This window comes from Centruroides vittatus, unplaced genomic scaffold (genome assembly GCF_030686945.1).
Source record: "Centruroides vittatus isolate TY-2023 unplaced genomic scaffold, ASM3068694v2 contig_862, whole genome shotgun sequence".
Lineage (NCBI taxonomy): Eukaryota > Metazoa > Arthropoda > Arachnida > Scorpiones > Buthidae > Centruroides > Centruroides vittatus.
Genome location: NW_027122562.1, coordinates 925,234 through 943,463, shown reverse-complemented (window position 1 = coordinate 943,463; position 18,230 = coordinate 925,234). Strand labels below are relative to the sequence as shown.

The window sequence follows — 18,230 nt, the reverse complement described above, 5'->3', positions numbered from 1 at the left end:
TTACAGATGGCCGAGCGGTCAAGACGGCAGCCTACCGCTCTGAGGGACCCAGGATCAAATCCGGACGGGACGAAAATTTCTAAGAATTTTTCAGGGGGTGGTCCGTCCGGATATGTCGGGTCCCGTTCCTCACCACCCGGCCGCCCCATTGTGGGCCTGGTCGAGCCCACAATGCGCTTGTTAATGGAGACTCTCTTAGTGCCCAGTGAGGAGAGAGAGAAAAAATACTATTGTTTTACAAGTCTATTCAACACATCGCAATATCCTTTTCAGAACAATTTCTCAATTTATGATTTTTCATCCGGTAACTTCATCGAAAATTAAAGAATTTCATTAATTGCAAAGGACACCTTAGATGGACGAGACGGTTAAAGTGTCAGCCTATCGTTCTGAGGCCCCAGTATCGAATCCAGGCGATCGAAAAACGCCAGGAATTTTTCGGGTAGCAGGTCTGTCCTGGATATCAGAACCATCCGTTTCCATTATGAGCCTAGACGAACCCGTAATGAGTATGATTAGACGGCCGCTTTAATGTCCACAAGAAGAGTAATAAAATATAAGAACACTTTTTGATATATAATCCTATAGTTTTATTATAAAATGATGTTTTTTGGTATTAAATATTAAATAATTCGCTACCAAACAAAGTTATTTAAAATATTTTATTTATAGTCATATATTTCACAAGAGAAACCATCATACCGAAAAGAAGATTCTTTCGACATTTTCTTTTATACAAAAAGCTCCTAATACTACATCTTAATTACAAAACAAAAGAATTGTATTAAAGCAAGATATAGAAATCTTTTTTTTTTTTTTTTTTTTTTTTCCAGTCTCTCTTAAAATTTTAATAATTTCCAAAGATTTAAAACGCAAACAGAAAACATTTTAATCAGTATTATTGAATTTATGACGGCATTCTAAATTCAAACTAGCCAAGAAACTTTGAATTCTTCCTAATTAACAATCTTTAGCAATTTAAATCATTTCTAAACAATAATTTTAAATATGAGACTTTATCATGATATGGTATTTATCAGTAATTAACTTACATTCTAAAAAAATATTACAAAATATATCAATTATTATTATAGAAAAAACATTTTTCAAAATTTCAATTAAGTTATTATTGATCTATTTTATAAGTTATAGTATTTCCCTGAATAAGAAAAACCGATGTGTTAGATTTTGTATCATTCTGCCACCACAGCTTAGCAACTTACAGAATAAAACTTCGAAAATTTAATTTTTTACAATTGATAATTTCTTTAAAAAATCTTATAAAAATGATAAGATATGCTGAATGTAATTAACTGGGAACTGTTTTCCTTGGCATATGTAGACTAATGAACATCGGCTCCATTCTTATTCTGGGAAAGACATACTGGACATAACATTGAACTTAATCGTTTTGCAATTGACAAACAAAACAGAGTTTCATAGAATGACTAGTAAAATTAACTAGAGCCAGATTTTAGAATGAAAATTATAATATATAATTATATACTAAATAAATAATTCTGTATATAAAATACAAATTGAAAGATCAAAATTATTGAAAAAAAAAGAACATTAGTAACTAATTATAAAAATTTTAAATAAAATAAAGCAGTCTATACACAGTAACTAAAACATATTTCTGTGTAATTCTTATAAAAGTAACCAAAAATTTCAAAGCATTAAATCTGGCTCCAATTATTAACATAAATGTATGAAAAGATTCTTATTAAGTATAAAATATATGATGTGAGAATAAAACAAAATCTATAATAAAACATATTTACAAAAAATTTTCTGACCATTCCTTATCAATCGTATACTTCGCTGTCAATGGCACTATGAATAAGTATACAACCCTTTTTATAGTATTTTGTAACAATGTAATATATTCTGTATAAAAATTGCAATTTAAATAATAGAGTAAATAAGTACATTTCATCAGAAATGTAGCTTATTGGCAAATTTTCAAAAAACCAGTTATCACATATGACTATATTGCTTTCATTTATATTTCAAAAGTGAGAAAAAACATACTAGTATGTGTTCATATTAGCTAAAGAGCTTTGTTACTTTGTTCATTATTAGAAAAATTCAATTAAAGCAAAATAACAAAATTTATATATATATATATATAAATAATTCTACTAAATGATCTTATACAAAATCATCATCTGCTTTTATTTGTTTATAGTTTAAAAACATTATCTATAGAACATGATTACCACTTGTATATAATGAATAGCTGGTATTTCAATTATAGTGGTAGGCATGTTAGGTTAAAATTTTTATTAAAAATAAAAAAATTAGAATCCTAATATTTAATATTTTTACAAATTAATATTTTCATCAGATAATCCTGTTTGTAGCCTCTTTACATGATTATATATCTTTAAAGCTGGTCCCAATTTAATCGAAAGTCCTGTAAGGACATCACTACGTTTCAATAAAAGTAATGACTTCCCATCAATTTCCTAAAATAAAAATTGAAAAATATTAGATATTTAATAAACTAAAATTTAAAAATTTTTCTTTTTTTATTCTTAAATGATTCTTTTCTCTATATAAGAAAAAAATAATTTATTTTATGTCTAAATTAACCATCAATTTTTAATGTAACAAATATATATTAATTTGTTTAAAGTGAAGTTTTATACAAACATTAAGTGCATTTCTGTTTTTATTTGATAATAGAATTTATATAACTAAGTAGTTCTTAAAATAAAATAATATAAAAGTTTAGTCAGAAACAAATAAAATTTTTCAGAAACTTTAAATAGCTCAAATAAAACAACAATAATTAATGTATAGCATTAGTTTCTTCTTAAAGATTGTTGATAAAATTTAAATCATCATGATTTAAATGTTTTAAATAAGCCTATACTATTCCTAGATTTTTTATAAAGATCATTGCATACACAAATGTATTATTATATTGACAGCATAGGCTTTAGGATAAATTACTGCAATTAATAATGAAACAAAATTAAATTAAAGCCATTTCAAATACCAGAACTCAAAGTTTATATTGAGAAAATATTATAGATAATATAAATGCCTTTGAAAATACATTCAACATTTTGATTATCTGGTATCCCATCACCTTTTTAAGCATGAATTTTATTACTGTTGACAATTGTAATAGTTTCAACTCTGTTTCAATAAATGAGCCATTCACAAGCCAAATTGATTAACTCCACATTTTGAATTTTTTTTAAATTTCAGTGTGAAAGCACTTGATATACTCTAAACTTTTAAACTTTTATATTCATAATAAATTTTCCTAATAATAAGGATCAATATCACTTAATGACAAAATTTTATTGGCCACTGAAAATTTTATTTCAGAAGCCAACCTAATTAACTCCATACTGTAACATTAATCTGCCAGTGCAAACTGCGATTGCAATTCCGCAGTGTGCACTGACTAGTGCTTTGTAGATAACGATAAATTATTTAATGTTATCTCATCACAAAAAGTAAGTAAAAGAAATTAGTCAGTTACAACTTACTGCAGAAGTAAGTATACTTGTGAAATATTGAACAATTGTTTTAATTTTGGTGAAAATTTTTTTTGAAAAAAGAAAAGTTATACCCTTTATATCAAGGTGGATAAAACTAAAAATAATTTTTTTCATTCCTCCTATTAAACATGATTCTTAAAAATTTAAGAACAAATCGACATGAGGGGACCTCAAATACAAGTGACAAAGAAAACTTCATTTATGTTGCTGAATGATCAATTTAAACAAAATAATAAATAACAACCATTGTAACAGAACAGTTATTATTCATTTTTGCAAAAAATCTTTAATAAAAAATGTATGCTAATGTGAAGACTGAATTTGATGTTGTTATGTTTTTCATTTGCCAAATCAATTAACTCCCTCAATCACATCAAAATTGTAATAATAATAACGATTATAGCATATCTATGCTATCTTATACATTTTATATGTCGTTAAAATAGAAGCTACATGTACAATAATACATTCTACAATGTTTATTTGAATTTATATTTTACAAGGAATTTTAAAAAAGAACATATATTACTTTGTCACTTTTCTCTACTTTTTGTTTTATGGAGTTAATCGATTTGGCAAGTGAGCGGCACAAATAGGATTAAAGATTTTACAATTATCAAAATTAACTCATTGAAATTCATTAAAAAACTTATAGCTATACAGTTTGTCCTAAAATCAGAGGAGATTGCATAGAGAATACAGTACTGTAAATAATAAGATAGCTGCTATCCAAAACAGATTACTTTGAAAAAAGAATGCAATAAAATGTATCAATGGAGACTATCAAATGTTAGATGATTTTGTTTCATAAATTTTATTATATTTATTATACTTTTTCATTAAAATATTTTTCTTATACAAAATCTATATCTAGGATTCAGTTGTTCAATCCAATATATATATTTAAGATTTCTAAATAAAATTTATAAATTCTTTTGAAAACATTGAATACATTACAGAATATACTCCAAAGATATTTTACATTTATTATTAAAAAATTATAATTTGAAAATTCTAAAAAAAGGATATAAATTACAGTTTACACAATGAAATGTTAACATCTGATAAAATAAAAATAAATTGAATTTACTGTTAAATTTTATCAACAAGGAGTAAACAAAGGTATTAAACAGTTAAAATTGAATGATTAAACAGAATTTTCATAAATACTAAAAGAACATATATATTAATACATAGGTCAAGTATTGTATACATACAAGAGACAGTAACAGGATTCAAACATAAGAAATGTGTCAATAAATCTAACAGCTGTTACGTTATTTAGGTTAGAAAGAAAGTTTAAATCTCAAAGTATTCTCAGAAAAGATTAATTTCTGAAAAATGTTCTGTATCTTAAACTTATTAGCAGAATAAGTACAGTGGAATACCATTTATATATTTCATATACTCATATATGATTTATATGTTGAATGACACTAATAATTTGTTTGGCAATTTGTTTATAACATACCGTATATTTCCGCAGATAAGACAACCTTCAGATAAAATGAGGTATAAATTTTCGTCAAAGTTTTATAGTTTTAGCATATATCTGTCCTATAAGACAACCCCCAAACTATCAATGGCCTATGAATTTAGTTTAGATCAGCGATCATCATCTGGATAATAATACTGTATAGTGTATATGGAATTATGTCCTATTTGTAATTTTTCGAATGAACAAATTTTATTTTCTGCCTCGCTATTGTTGCAAACGTTTGCACTGATTCGGGCATTTAGGTAAGGACCTTGACTATTCACAAAAACGTTGTATGGGCTATTCTATTTTGTGGACATGCCCTACTCTCTACTAGTAAATAATTACGGTTTGTCCATTTTTTTATAATGATTTTAATTTACATAAATTTCAATCTAATTTTTTTGTATCTGTCCTATAAGACAACCCTGGATTTTGGGGGCCTTTTTTTAATGATTCAACTATCGTCTTATCTGCGGAAATATATGGTAAGTTGTTTCAATGCCAAATGATTGCCTGATTACATTGAGCCATATAGTCCAATATAATGCATCAATAGTTTGGCATTAATATTAATGATCAAGTTAAACAGTGTTTATATTTGTAAATCATCTTATGTTAGTCCCAAAACATTCTATACTTTTCAAAGATGAAATTTTGTTTATATATATCTAAATTTATTTATATGCTGTTTTTCTTTCTGATAAAGATAACAGATATTATAGTATTCTTTTAGAAAATGTACTCAGAATTTCTAAAACACATTCTTTATTCTATTCTCAACCTCTCTCATCATATTTCCAGAATTAAATGGTATGACTTGGGCTTTCATCATTTGAGTTTCTGACTTTGAATCATTTCAGTCTTGAATAGACAAAAATCATTTTGCAATTTATTGTTTCATCAGTTCCATGAATTATGTCTACTCAATCAACTAACAACATTAACATAAAAAAAATTGTGCAATAAAAATTTTAATAGTTTTATTATGAAAAACATTACAACACAAGCTGTAAAGCTATGAGCTTGTCAAAAAAACACTATTAGTTCTGTAATGCTGTAGTCCATTTTGACTTAGATTTTAATTAAACATTCTTTCAGTTATATATCATTTTCGTCCAGTCACTTGAGAGATGTTTATGGTCCATTGTATTATTAATAATTTTTATCTTTTCTTAGAAATCTAATGGATTTGAAGCATTAGTGAAATTTCAATTTCTATCTATCCAAATAATGACCATATTGCTTTTTGAGGTTACCAAACATATTTTCTATTTTTAAAACGTTTTTGGTTCATTTTGACCCAAAATCTTCAGTTAAGAACAATTTTAAAACTTAAGAATAGTTCATTAAGTATTTAAGAATAACTTATATAAAAAAGAACAATCAGTTGTTAAACTAAAAAGAGTAAAATATTTAGTATGTTCTAAAGAACAAACCTTAACCAAAACAAAATTATTTAAATTAAATTTTAGAACATTTATAGTTTAGAATATTTTTCAAATTCTCTATAATTTACGGAATCTTAAAGAATTTTACAAATATAACAGAATTTGAAAATTATTACTCTAAACTTAAGGCTTGTCACATGGAGTTTTCTGGGTTTTCTCCACATCTGTAATCTGTAACACCGGAATAGGGGCCAGTTACCCTTAAAAAGATCTCTCAGAAGGAATTTCCCCTAGGCAGATTGCCAATGTATTGCATTGCCGTAACTTAATTAACAAAGAAATAGTTAACACATTTTTAAAATCAACTTGTATATAGAAGAAACTCATATTTCACATCCTTCTAAATACAATACATATAATTTATTTGTTGGGTTAAAATTTGAAAAAATTGTAGACCTATAAATTCCCACTGTTGTCTGTCTGTCCTTCCTTAATCTCAAGAATGAAGTTAAATAGATGAAAGCTAAGAGCAGATGTGGAAAGCTTAGGTTCAGGAGGTCCCAACTAACTATATACAAACTCTTGATGCAAACTAGAAAGCACATTATTTCAATTCAAAAATTTACCCCTGAAAGGAGTTAGATAGATGACTGACACAACACTATTGTTAAAGAAAAAGTATGATGTACAGGGGCAAGACACTACTAATTTGAGGTGGAAAACATATATTTTAAATTAAATAAATTAAAAGTATGATTAAAAATTGCAGCATGGCATTGTAACAATGACACAATAAATAATTGTTTATTTATTATGTTATATTAATTGATGTTAGTATTATTTATTTATTTATTTTGGTTGCTGTTCTTTATATTTTATGTTATTTGTTTATTTAATTTTACATTTTTATATTCTTTATTTTAAATTTATATGTTTGAAATATTTGTGTTTGAACAGTATATTGTAAAATGTTCCATTTAAAAAAGTTAGAATATGATATTACACCTGATGATGATGACCTATAGAAATTAAGTTGAAAAGATTTGTGAAGATAAATATTTCTCAGCAAGCATAAGATGATAAAAAGTTTGATAGCTATTTCTCATTTGCTAAACCTGATTGTGATTGCATATTTTATATTTGTTCTTTTTAGTTCAAAAGCTGATTGTTCTATTTTACAGGAGCATATATATACAATTCAGAAGGGTCTTTCACTATCACATTAACTTCTTTTGCTGTTGATAATGTGCAAGATAAATTTGAGGATACTCAGTTATTACAATGCAGTGATGACCCAGCCAACCTGAAATATCTTGAAAGACTAGAAATATTGAAAGCAGTGGCGTGCCGTCATTGGAAGCGATGGAAGCGCCGATTCCACCTTCTAATGACCTTCCCTTGTATTTTATAAAATATAAATTTTCATATTTTAACGTACTTTGAATTAATTAAAATTAATATTTTATTATAACTGCATTATGTATCTTTTACAAATTTCTATACTACATGTGAAAAAAAATGATAACATTGCTATTGTATATTCGAATAATTCGGTGGCGGAAGGAATGTCGAAACTGGGTCAGTCTCCAATCAGCCAGATTATATAGGCATTAGCACATGCGGTTTACAGTGCACCAACCTCACCCGGTTTAGCTGGTAGAAGCGACACACTCGTAAAGAGTACAGCTTTATATCCCGGAGCAATTGTGGGCTGTTAGCCACCTGCCTGTCAACTTCCAAGCAGCCAGATTATAGGCATTGGCGCATGCGCTTTACAGAACACCAACGTCACCCGGTTTAGCTGGTGGATGCTTCACACATAAAGCTTCTAATTTTATATCCCGGACCGGTTGTGGGCTGTTTAGCCGCCTGCCTGCTAGATATTCGGCCGCCCTCGCCCGATTACGTGAATCACGAGTTGACTAGATCAACGGCAGGCAACCCCGGCTTGCGGGCCAGCTACGGCTCGCGAAAAGTTTCTATCCGGCCCGCGAGATCTTTAATAGATTATTAAATTGGAAAAATAACTAATTAATAGTTAATTTTCCAATTCTTTGTAATTTTCGAAAACGATAAGAGAAATAAATGTAGTATAAACTTTTTATTTATTTATTTCATATTTGCAGACTAAAAAAATTACGAGTCACAAAAAGGCGTCAATTAACTACTACGGCCCGCGGAAAAACGTAAAATTTATTCTGGCCCGTGTTATAAAAAAGGTTGCCCACCCTAGACTAGATTTATAACTTAACCAACCGATAGGAGTTTACTGGCATGTTTTTATGATAGTTCTGTATAGTTGACAGGAGTTTAAAAAAATCCATTAAAATATTTGATATATTTATTCTGCGTTTATTCCGCTCTCCCATCTTATATTACTTACGGGTTTCAATGTTAAACCGGTGATATTACGATTATAGTATGTCCCATCTGTAAGGGAATGCAGAAAAAACGTGTACAATTCTTGTATAATGTTAAAAAATTAACTGTTACTTTGGCATCATCATTTACAACCAAATTTAATGAATGAAACGTACAATGGTACAAAAAAAGCTCTAGAATTTATTTTCCTTAAATGTACGATCTAAGTATCGGTTGTCATAAAAATTTGTCTTTCCAATGTTTTCCCAAGATTACAGATATTCAAGTACAAAGTAACTGGTTTTGACTTATTTCTACTAAGAAGTAGTTAAATAATTAAGAGATTAGGGAATGGGGACATAAATAAAACCCTACTGAAAGAGCCAGAATTTTACTTAAACAAAAGCTTAACCGAACCAGTCACTTGCTCAGTACAGTGGGAAACTGATTTCCGTGTACACCTGGTACTAAAACGAATTGCAGTAGTTAGAAAACAAATGACTACTAAATTTAACATATTTACATCTATGGTGAGAAACGTTTAAAATTTACAACGGCCCTGTCGCGTCCTTTGAGATATACTAGTGACACGACAAAAGAGGCATTTGACATTGACCGATATCGGCACCCTCGGGATTTGGCACGGACACACCTACCTGGACCGTCTCTGATTCCATCATTAGCCACTCGTAGGGAGCTACAGTATTTCACTAAGTGGATTGTTTTAAGATTTAAAAAGTAAAGAACATTTTGTTATTTTTATGTACGTTTCTTCCCAAAGTTATATTTAATTATAAGTTTCTTTAAAAGTATATTCGTACAATTGAAGAATTTTTTGTACTAGGTATGTATTACGTATGGTTTTGTACTAGGTATGTACTCGTCACACATTTTGTTTTACCAAGTAAGTTTTTCTGATAATTTTAATATTAGCCCTTATATCGTGGCTAGTGATTCAAAAATTTATTTTAAAAAAGTTTTGGCTCAAGACCATATAATGAAAAAGAAAACATTATTAAAAGAGAAAGACCAATGCCTAAATTAAATATAAATACGTCAACAAAAAATTTCGACATTTTGACGATAAAATTTATGACGAATGACGATTCTTTCGTAAAATTGAAGCAATTTGGAAATCAAAGAGGAATAGAATTTAACATTGATAGACAATATAAAATAAATATTGAAAATTATAAGATAACTAGCTGACCCGGCCACGCGTTGTTGTGGCTCAAAATGTATCTATTATAAATGTATAACACTTCCCCCGTGGGGGAATTTCAAAAAATCCTTTCTTAGTGTACATTCTCTTGACGTACCCTATTAAAACGCAATCAAAAACGCATCTAAAATAGTATAATAAAAGCCGAGTTCTTCACAGTAAGCCTTAATCCCGTCACTTTTCCCGCTGGGGAATATCGAAAAATCCCTTTTTAGTGTATATTCTGTTGACGTAACCTATTAAAACGCAATTAAAAACGCAAAAAACCGCATGTAAAATAGTATAATAGAAGCCGAGTTCTTCACGGTAAGCCTTAATCCCGTCCATCTCCCCCCACTGGGGGGAATTTCGACATGTATATTATATAAAAACACGTGCGTATTCGAATGCAACGTTGTGTCAAAATTTCAAAGGAATCGGTAGGAACAAACGAACGTTATATTTTATTTATATAGATATAGATAGATAGAAAATGATCTGCTTCAGTCCATTCTCACAGAAAAGCATAATGCCTCACAGAAAAGCGAACTTAGGTCGTCGGAAGTTAGCGCCATCTGTTGGACATAAAAGCCTTAATCCATATATAAATATATTTTTGGAAGGAAGGAAATGGTGTAGGGGGTATGAAAAATAGATAGTAGCCGATTCTCAGACCTACTGAGTATGCATATAAAATTTGGTAAAAATCGGTAAAGCCGTTTCGGAGGAGTAAGGTAACTAACATTGTGACACGAGAATTTTATATATAAGATTACAATTAATAGATATATCTAAATTAATAGATGTTATATGTTTTTTCTCAAAGCGAGAATTGGCATTTAGAGGGCGTAGGAAATTTATTGAATCTAATAACGGAGGTAATTATATTGAACTTTTTTATTTATTAAGTACGTCAGATAATCTATTAAATATATTTTTAAAGAAGTATACGGTTTTTACTGGCTTATCGAACAAACGAATAAGAACGGGCCCTGATGCGCAATTAATTGATTGCCCCTGAAAGTCGGCTTCTTACAGAAACACAGCTTCCCTATCATCAAATGTCACGGCACACCACTGATTGAAAGCATTTAAAAGGGGGATGGCAATTAATTTCAAAGAAATAGACTCACTAGCAACCATGTGGAGGGCATGCTTTGACTTACAATAGGTCTTGAATTAAGTTTAGATTTTATATTTTGTATAGACCATGTATTTTTGAAAATTGTTATCCAGTTAGAAGAACCTTGTTAAATATTACATTGAGCTTGCATGTATTTCATGACATTCAAAACTTTTAAATTTTTGTTCTTTTTAAAACATGCATTCTATTAGTTCTAAACCTGATGATGACTGTTAAAAAACAGAGAAAAACATTTGTTTTTCATTTAAATTAAATCTAATTCATGCTGGTTATTGGTATTTATGTATTTTTATGAACTGAAAACATGTTAAAAATAAAGATTAAGTTTGGTAACCTTAAAAAGACATGGTCAATATTTGTTCAACCAAGGTGCCAAGTTTTGTGAATCATAAAAATGATCTAGCTACTAAAAAATTATATTATAAAAACTTAATCTACTAGTCTTTAATTAAAAACTGAAAATATTATAAACTTACCTGCTCTTTAAAAGCAGGTGCCTGATCAGCAAAACCAATTGATAGAAAGAACTTTTCAACATCATCTATTGACCAATCCTTTGGATCTGGGACAATATGAGGATATTGTCTGTAAATTTAATAGGAATACCATGATATAATTGTTATTTAGTTTATTAAATATATATCAACCAAGCATATGTTAAAATTACTTAAATTCATTAATTTTCAATATCAAAGTGAATTTCCTACATTTTATATAATACAGTTTTAAGATTCCAGTTCTATTTAAAATGTTCTATTTATATTTTCCAAGTCTTTTGTGTTGAAGTCAAAACAATTTATTTAAACATCTATTTTCAGGAAATTACATTCCCAACATCAGAATCTTTTCTTTCTAGTAAATTATAGATAATTTTTTCAATTATAATGTAATAACTTACTTTACTTTGCATTTAATTTATGTTAAGATGCTAAATATTTCATGTAATATAATATAAAATCAAAGAAAATTCTATCAACTAGACAAATTAAATAGGAACAACTAAAAATTGGAAATTGATTATTTTGTTAAAGCTTATTCACAATCTATTAATTTATAATTTTAAAAACATGCAAAAAGTTGATCTTTAGATCAAACATTGTTATATATAATACATATATCTGTAAATATAGAAAATGAAAATGTCATTAATAAGCTTCAGTCTTAAGTTCTAATTTACTTTGATAAGTAAATCAAAGTAAATTAGTTTAAAAATAATTATGTTTGTATTTATTTTTCCCCCTACAGTACTCAAACTGTAGTACTGAATTGATTGAAATTGCATTTACAACATACAATTAAGATAGAAATTTTCGGGTGAGGCCGAAAACATTTGTTTCACGAAATCTAAGCAGTACCAGGGATAAAGATTCAACGGTGTGTATGAGGGTGATCATAACACCAGTAAACAGAGTAGAAGATATTATGATAGAAATATTGTAAGAATTAGTCTTTTAATGGACAGAAGTCAAATTATAGAAATTTTATATATATTGTAATTTATTTAAAATTAAAATTTCAAAAATATAATAATTTATGGTGCCTGCAACACTATACAGCAAGACCAAGATAAAATTAACACTTTGACTTTTCACTCATGGTATTCATCTAGCCCCTACAATGCTAATTATATCCATATCCATAGAGCTTCAAGTTACACCAAATAGACTAAAATTTTTGCTAAAAATACATTAATTTCTTTACATCCAGCTACTTATAAGGCCTATCAAGAACTTAACTGTGCACCTTCTTTTAACTTGTAAGAACTTTCAATACTTATGCTAAAATGTTTTTGGTATGAACTCTCTTCCTACAAATGATTGTTAAAAGATTCTCTCAAAGTCTACTGTGTGTAAATACAGTAGAGAATCGATTATCTGACTTAATTGGGGACTGGGGTTGGTCGGATAACTGAAAAGTCGGATAACCGAAAAGTATGAAAAAATACATTATTAGTATAGTGTATTAGGCCTGGTTTAAATACTAGCCTCCCTTTCATGGTCGAGCCAGTGCTGCCAGCTAAAACATGCAAAAATTTAACAAAAATAATTTTAAGTAGCCAAGACCCAGTTTGCATTTAATTTATGTTAAGATGCTAAATATTTCATGTAATATAATATAAAATCAGACAAAAAATAATTTTAACAATTTTAAAAAATATAAAAATGTAACTAAATATATAAAGAAATCATTAAATCATTTCTTTATAGAACATTAAAAATCAGAATATTTGAAGCAGAATTTTATCTAAATTATAAAAATTAACTAAGAGGTTAGAATTTCATAATGCATTGTTTGGATAGTGTCAATCTTAGCTACATTGCGAAATGTAAAAGTAATCATTAATGTGTAGAGTGTACCAGACGATAAAATATGAAATGAAAATAATCTAAAAATTTAATTTCTCTTTAACCTAATGCTCCTCACAGTCGGCTTTGAAACACTGTTACTTGAGAGTGAGCGCAGCACTCACTCTACATAATTTTGTATTCTTAATGATTTGTTTTAAGAAATTTTATTAAGACTAGGAAGTTTTGTTACAAATGATACACATTTTAATGTTTATTTTGCTTTACTTCTGTTAGAATAAATTAAAAATAATTTAGTTATAGAAACAAAAATTTGATATCTAGTCAGATCAATCAAATCAATAAAATCAGAAATATGATGTCTGAAATTATTGTTAAATTTAATTAACAGATTCAGAACTTGAACAGAAATTTTATAATTTCTGTTCAAGTTCTGAATCTGTTAATTAAATTTAACAATAATTTCAGACATCATATTTCTGATTTTATTGATTTGATTGATCTTGAACAGAACTTGAACAGAAATTATAAAATTTCTGTTCAAGTTCTGAATCTGTTTAGTCTGGATTTTTAAAATTGCATTGTTTGCAGATTGTTATTATGTGATATCTGCAGATTGGTGCAGTAGACTACATGTTACACTCTTGAATGTTGTTTTCCTATTCTTTTTTTGGCAATATGCACACTTTTTTCTTCATACTGATGTTATGTCAGAAAGATCTGATTTCTTTTTCAACACTTCCAGGATATTCATATGGTGATCCTCACTTTCATTGCCTGTAAGGAAGTTAATTTTCTTCCTCAGACTCCTCATCAAGTAATTTCAAAAACATTTCAACCAGTTTTATAATAGTATATATATATATATATACAACATCACTTTGCAATTAAAATAGTACCACTTTGTTTGCAGGGAAAAAAGACACAAGATTACTTGTGGGTGAGTGCCATGCTAACTTGTCTAACACACTGAAACAAAGCCAGCACTGAAAGTATTAGCAATGACTATTATTTCTGATACTGGTATCTTGTTAAAGGGATACTTGCATAGAAAGGTAGACAAGAATTTGGCCACAAAACTTCCAAGAAATCCAAGTTACAAGCATCTTAAAACAAAAGGTGAGCACAACACTCATCCTTGAGTAACAGGAAGTTAACAAAAAACTATGACAAAGGCTAGTCTGTGATATTTAACAGTGACTAAAAATTGTATACAGTAGAGCATCGATTATCCGACCCCCGATCAACCGACAGATCGGTTAACCGACCATGTTCTAGTCGGCAAATTCAAATGTCTGCTAGTGATGTGGTGCTACTATATTTGGCTATGTCTTGGCTACTTTAATATTATTTTTGTTAAATTTTTGCATGTTTTAGCTGGCAACACTGCCTCGACCATGAAAGGGAGGCCAGTATTTAAACGAGGCTTAATTTTATTTAATGACACTATCCAATTACTGTTTTTAAAACGTGTGTGACATTTAGCAGCAAAAAAATGAATGTCAGCTGTAAAGCACAAGAAAATTTGGACTTCTTTTTCTAATGTATAGGCCTACTTTATGTAAAATATGTAACTCGAATATATATATATATATATATATATATATATATATATTATTGTTTGTTTTATACTGTATTTTTCAATAAACAGTACAGTACTGTATTTATTTTGTGCAAAATAAAGAAATAATTTTTAACGATACAATAGTGACGATTATTATTTTAAAAAAACTTTTGTTAGGCTTAACATTGATGAAAATTCAACGCAAAGTAGGTTAATAGCGATATACTAATTACATGGGATATACTAATATACTATACTAATAATGTATTTTTTCATACTTTTTGGTTATCCGTTTTTTCAGTTATTCGACCAACTCCAGTCCCTAATTGAGTCCGATAATCGATGCTCTACTGTATTTTAATTTTCAGCAATATATAATTGGTTATAAATTGAAAATTTTAATAATAATCAAATATGGTAACTAAGACTCAAATATAGATTTACTGATTTCATTTACTAATAAAATTATACTTTTTGCAACATATCAACAATTTACTGTTTTTAAAATTCATATTTCATATTATCTGGATGTAAGTTATAAATTTTATTAAGATTAAAATTACAATGAGTTAGAATATTCTTCTTACTTATTTGTTGTACTATCAATATTTCCATTCCAGTCTTGGCAAATATCATCTGGAACAGGTGAATCACAAGGAGTTGGAAGTCCTGATGTATCTAATTTAAATTAGATATAACTATTAATTGAAAGTGTGATCAATAACATTTTGTTTTTGCAAAACTCTAAAACTTATCATACCTATGTTATTATGATTTGTTGAATTGACCTCCTTTTTAATGACAAGTTTATGCATACTAATATCCTTATTTTTATTTTCATTACATACATTGCACATCCATACCCCTGAAAGAAACAAAAATAAATATTGGTTTAATCCATTTATATTAAAATAAGAATTAAATAAATTTTTTCAAATGCATAATGTAAAATTTAGAAAATTATGTTTTTTCTTAGTAATTCTTAATTCTAGAAACCTAGAAACTGATGTTCATGATTAATTTTTGTATTATAATTTGTCATTATGACAAATTATAATACCATTTAAACTTTTAAATGACTAATTATAAAACAAAAATTAATCACTATATTCATCAAACAGAAATCTAGCAGTTCAATGTATAATAAATGTATGCTAATTAACATTATGCTATTCACTTCATTATTATTAAAACTTCTAAATATCAATGACTTAACACAGTGTTTTTCAACCTTTCTCATTGAGTGGCACCCGATTGAAAAATAAAAAATCGTGGCACCCTTGATCGGCAGTGGATCTAGAATCTGAGTATGGGGGGGGGGCTAACAATGGTGGGGGCAGATGAATTTTTTATGAAAATGAATATTATGTGCAACACTGGAGTGGGAACCGGGGTGGGACTCCCTCCCCGGAAAAAAAATTTTAAAAATTGACAGTTTGAAGTAGCATTTTAATGCAAAAATAGTGTTTCTACATGTTCAAAATCAAAATTTAAGTCCATTGAATTTTGTCAAAATACTGACAATGAAATACTGAATTTTGTTGAAATACTGAAATCTTGAACTACACTTTAGGCATTTTCTTGGAAATTTACTTAAGGTCCTAAACTTTGCGACACCCCAATCATGGCACCGTGGTACCTTAAGGTGCCGCGGCACCCCAGTTGAAAAACACTGACTTAACATGACAAATTCAGAAGTTCAAAAAATTTAAATAAAATATAGAATAATTTTATAACTAAAATTCTTTCATATTATTAGAAGCTGAGAATCTTATATATGTATAATTATAAATAAAATTATAATTTTAAAAAAAATCAATGTAATTCAATGAAATATTGTATTTTGAGACAATTAAAAGCAACATGTAAAATGTTACGAATTGAATTATTATTAAAAATGCACTATTTACTAATTTGAGTACATAAACTGTTGATTGCTTTATGTTTTTAAATAAAATCCAGAAACTACAAATACTTATTATGTATAAATAAAAATATATTACTTATTAACAAATAGTTCTAAACAGCAATTACGAACTTATGAAACAAACAGCTATAGATTCACAGAATGATTTGGGGGCCTGTCAGTACAAGTGGGTCTATAACTGAAACCATCTTTAAGCTAACAATATATCTAAATAGTTTATTATGGTTATATATTTACGTTTAAATAAAATAATTATATTAGTGCTAGTGCAAGATTCTAAGTGAAATATGAAATCTAATAAAAAATTCATGCATACATCTGATAAATGTTATTAGTTTCTAAGAGTGTCTTATAAAAAGCTCTAATATGAAAAGAAACAAAAATGTGCTTATAATCAGCCATTGATATAATTGGGCTTATGTAATGTTAGGTATTGTACAAAGTTGCATTATGTCCTGATTTTTCAGGATTTATTTGATTCGGAAAACTTTGTCCCAATTGGAAAATTTTTCTCTGAATGTCCTAATTTGTCCATTTCTATCTAAAAATTCTGATTTGTATTTTAAAAAATCTAGCAATGAGTTGCCTAAATTTCCCAGCTGTTCTGAGACTTAATTTTAAAAATAACTTTTGTTATTAATCATAATAAATAAATAAATTTGTGTCTAGCGCCATCTGTTATGAGATTTTGTTATACATTTTTTAAATATTTTAAATTATTATAAAACGACAAAACAGTTAATTTTGAGGGTAGAGATTTGTTTTATAAAAAATTGTAAATGCTAATAAGAGAAATTTTCATTAAGTCCGTTCTCGACACGTGACCATCTTCTATATCGCCACTCCTCACCCTTTCACTACCAAAATTTAATAATATCAATGTCTTTATATACATGCTATCGTTCCAAGTCGTTTCTTAATCTTTACCCCATCCTGAGATATTGAACAAAATAAACGCCAACACACACGCGGATTTTTTTTTTTTTTTTTTGCTGTTCTTTTTACTGTTTTGGATTCAGAGTTCTCGGAGATCAAATTTGAAACGATTCTAATAATTTCCCTTGTTATGTATACATTACAGCCTGGAAATATAGTCAAATAAGAATTGTATGCAGTGTCTGCAGGTGTTGTACTGTACAGTACATGCATACACCACCTGTCTTCATGTACTGTACAGTACATGCATACACCACCTGTCTTCATGTACTGTACAGTACATGCATACACCACCTGTCTTCACACACATATGCCTTTAATAATCTGTGGCACACTCATCTGTGGCCCTGTGTAATGCTATGCAATGACTTCAAAATTATTAATGTTTCATGCAGTCATCGA

The 18,230-nt window shown here is 28.4% G+C and overlaps 2 protein-coding genes across 2 annotated transcripts in view; both read right to left on the bottom strand.

The window, feature by feature from the left end:
• LOC136982671 (calcyphosin-like protein) overlaps window positions 1-18,230 on the bottom strand; it is a 160,302-nt gene that overhangs the window by 78,719 nt on the left and 63,353 nt on the right. The gene's annotated exons all lie outside the window — the stretch shown is intronic.
• The window catches only part of LOC136982664 (zinc finger protein ubi-d4-like), a 54,862-nt gene continuing 37,280 nt past the window's right edge, over window positions 649-18,230 (bottom strand). Inside the window, exons 5-8 of the mRNA XM_067279227.1 lie at window positions 15,726-15,830; window positions 15,553-15,643; window positions 11,572-11,680; window positions 649-2,471 (exon numbers count right to left, since the gene is read on the bottom strand). Of these exons, the coding sequence (XP_067135328.1) occupies window positions 2,328-2,471; window positions 11,572-11,680; window positions 15,553-15,643; window positions 15,726-15,830 (449 nt within the window). The 3' untranslated portion in view covers window positions 649-2,327. The remainder of the gene's footprint in view (window positions 2,472-11,571; window positions 11,681-15,552; window positions 15,644-15,725; window positions 15,831-18,230) is intronic.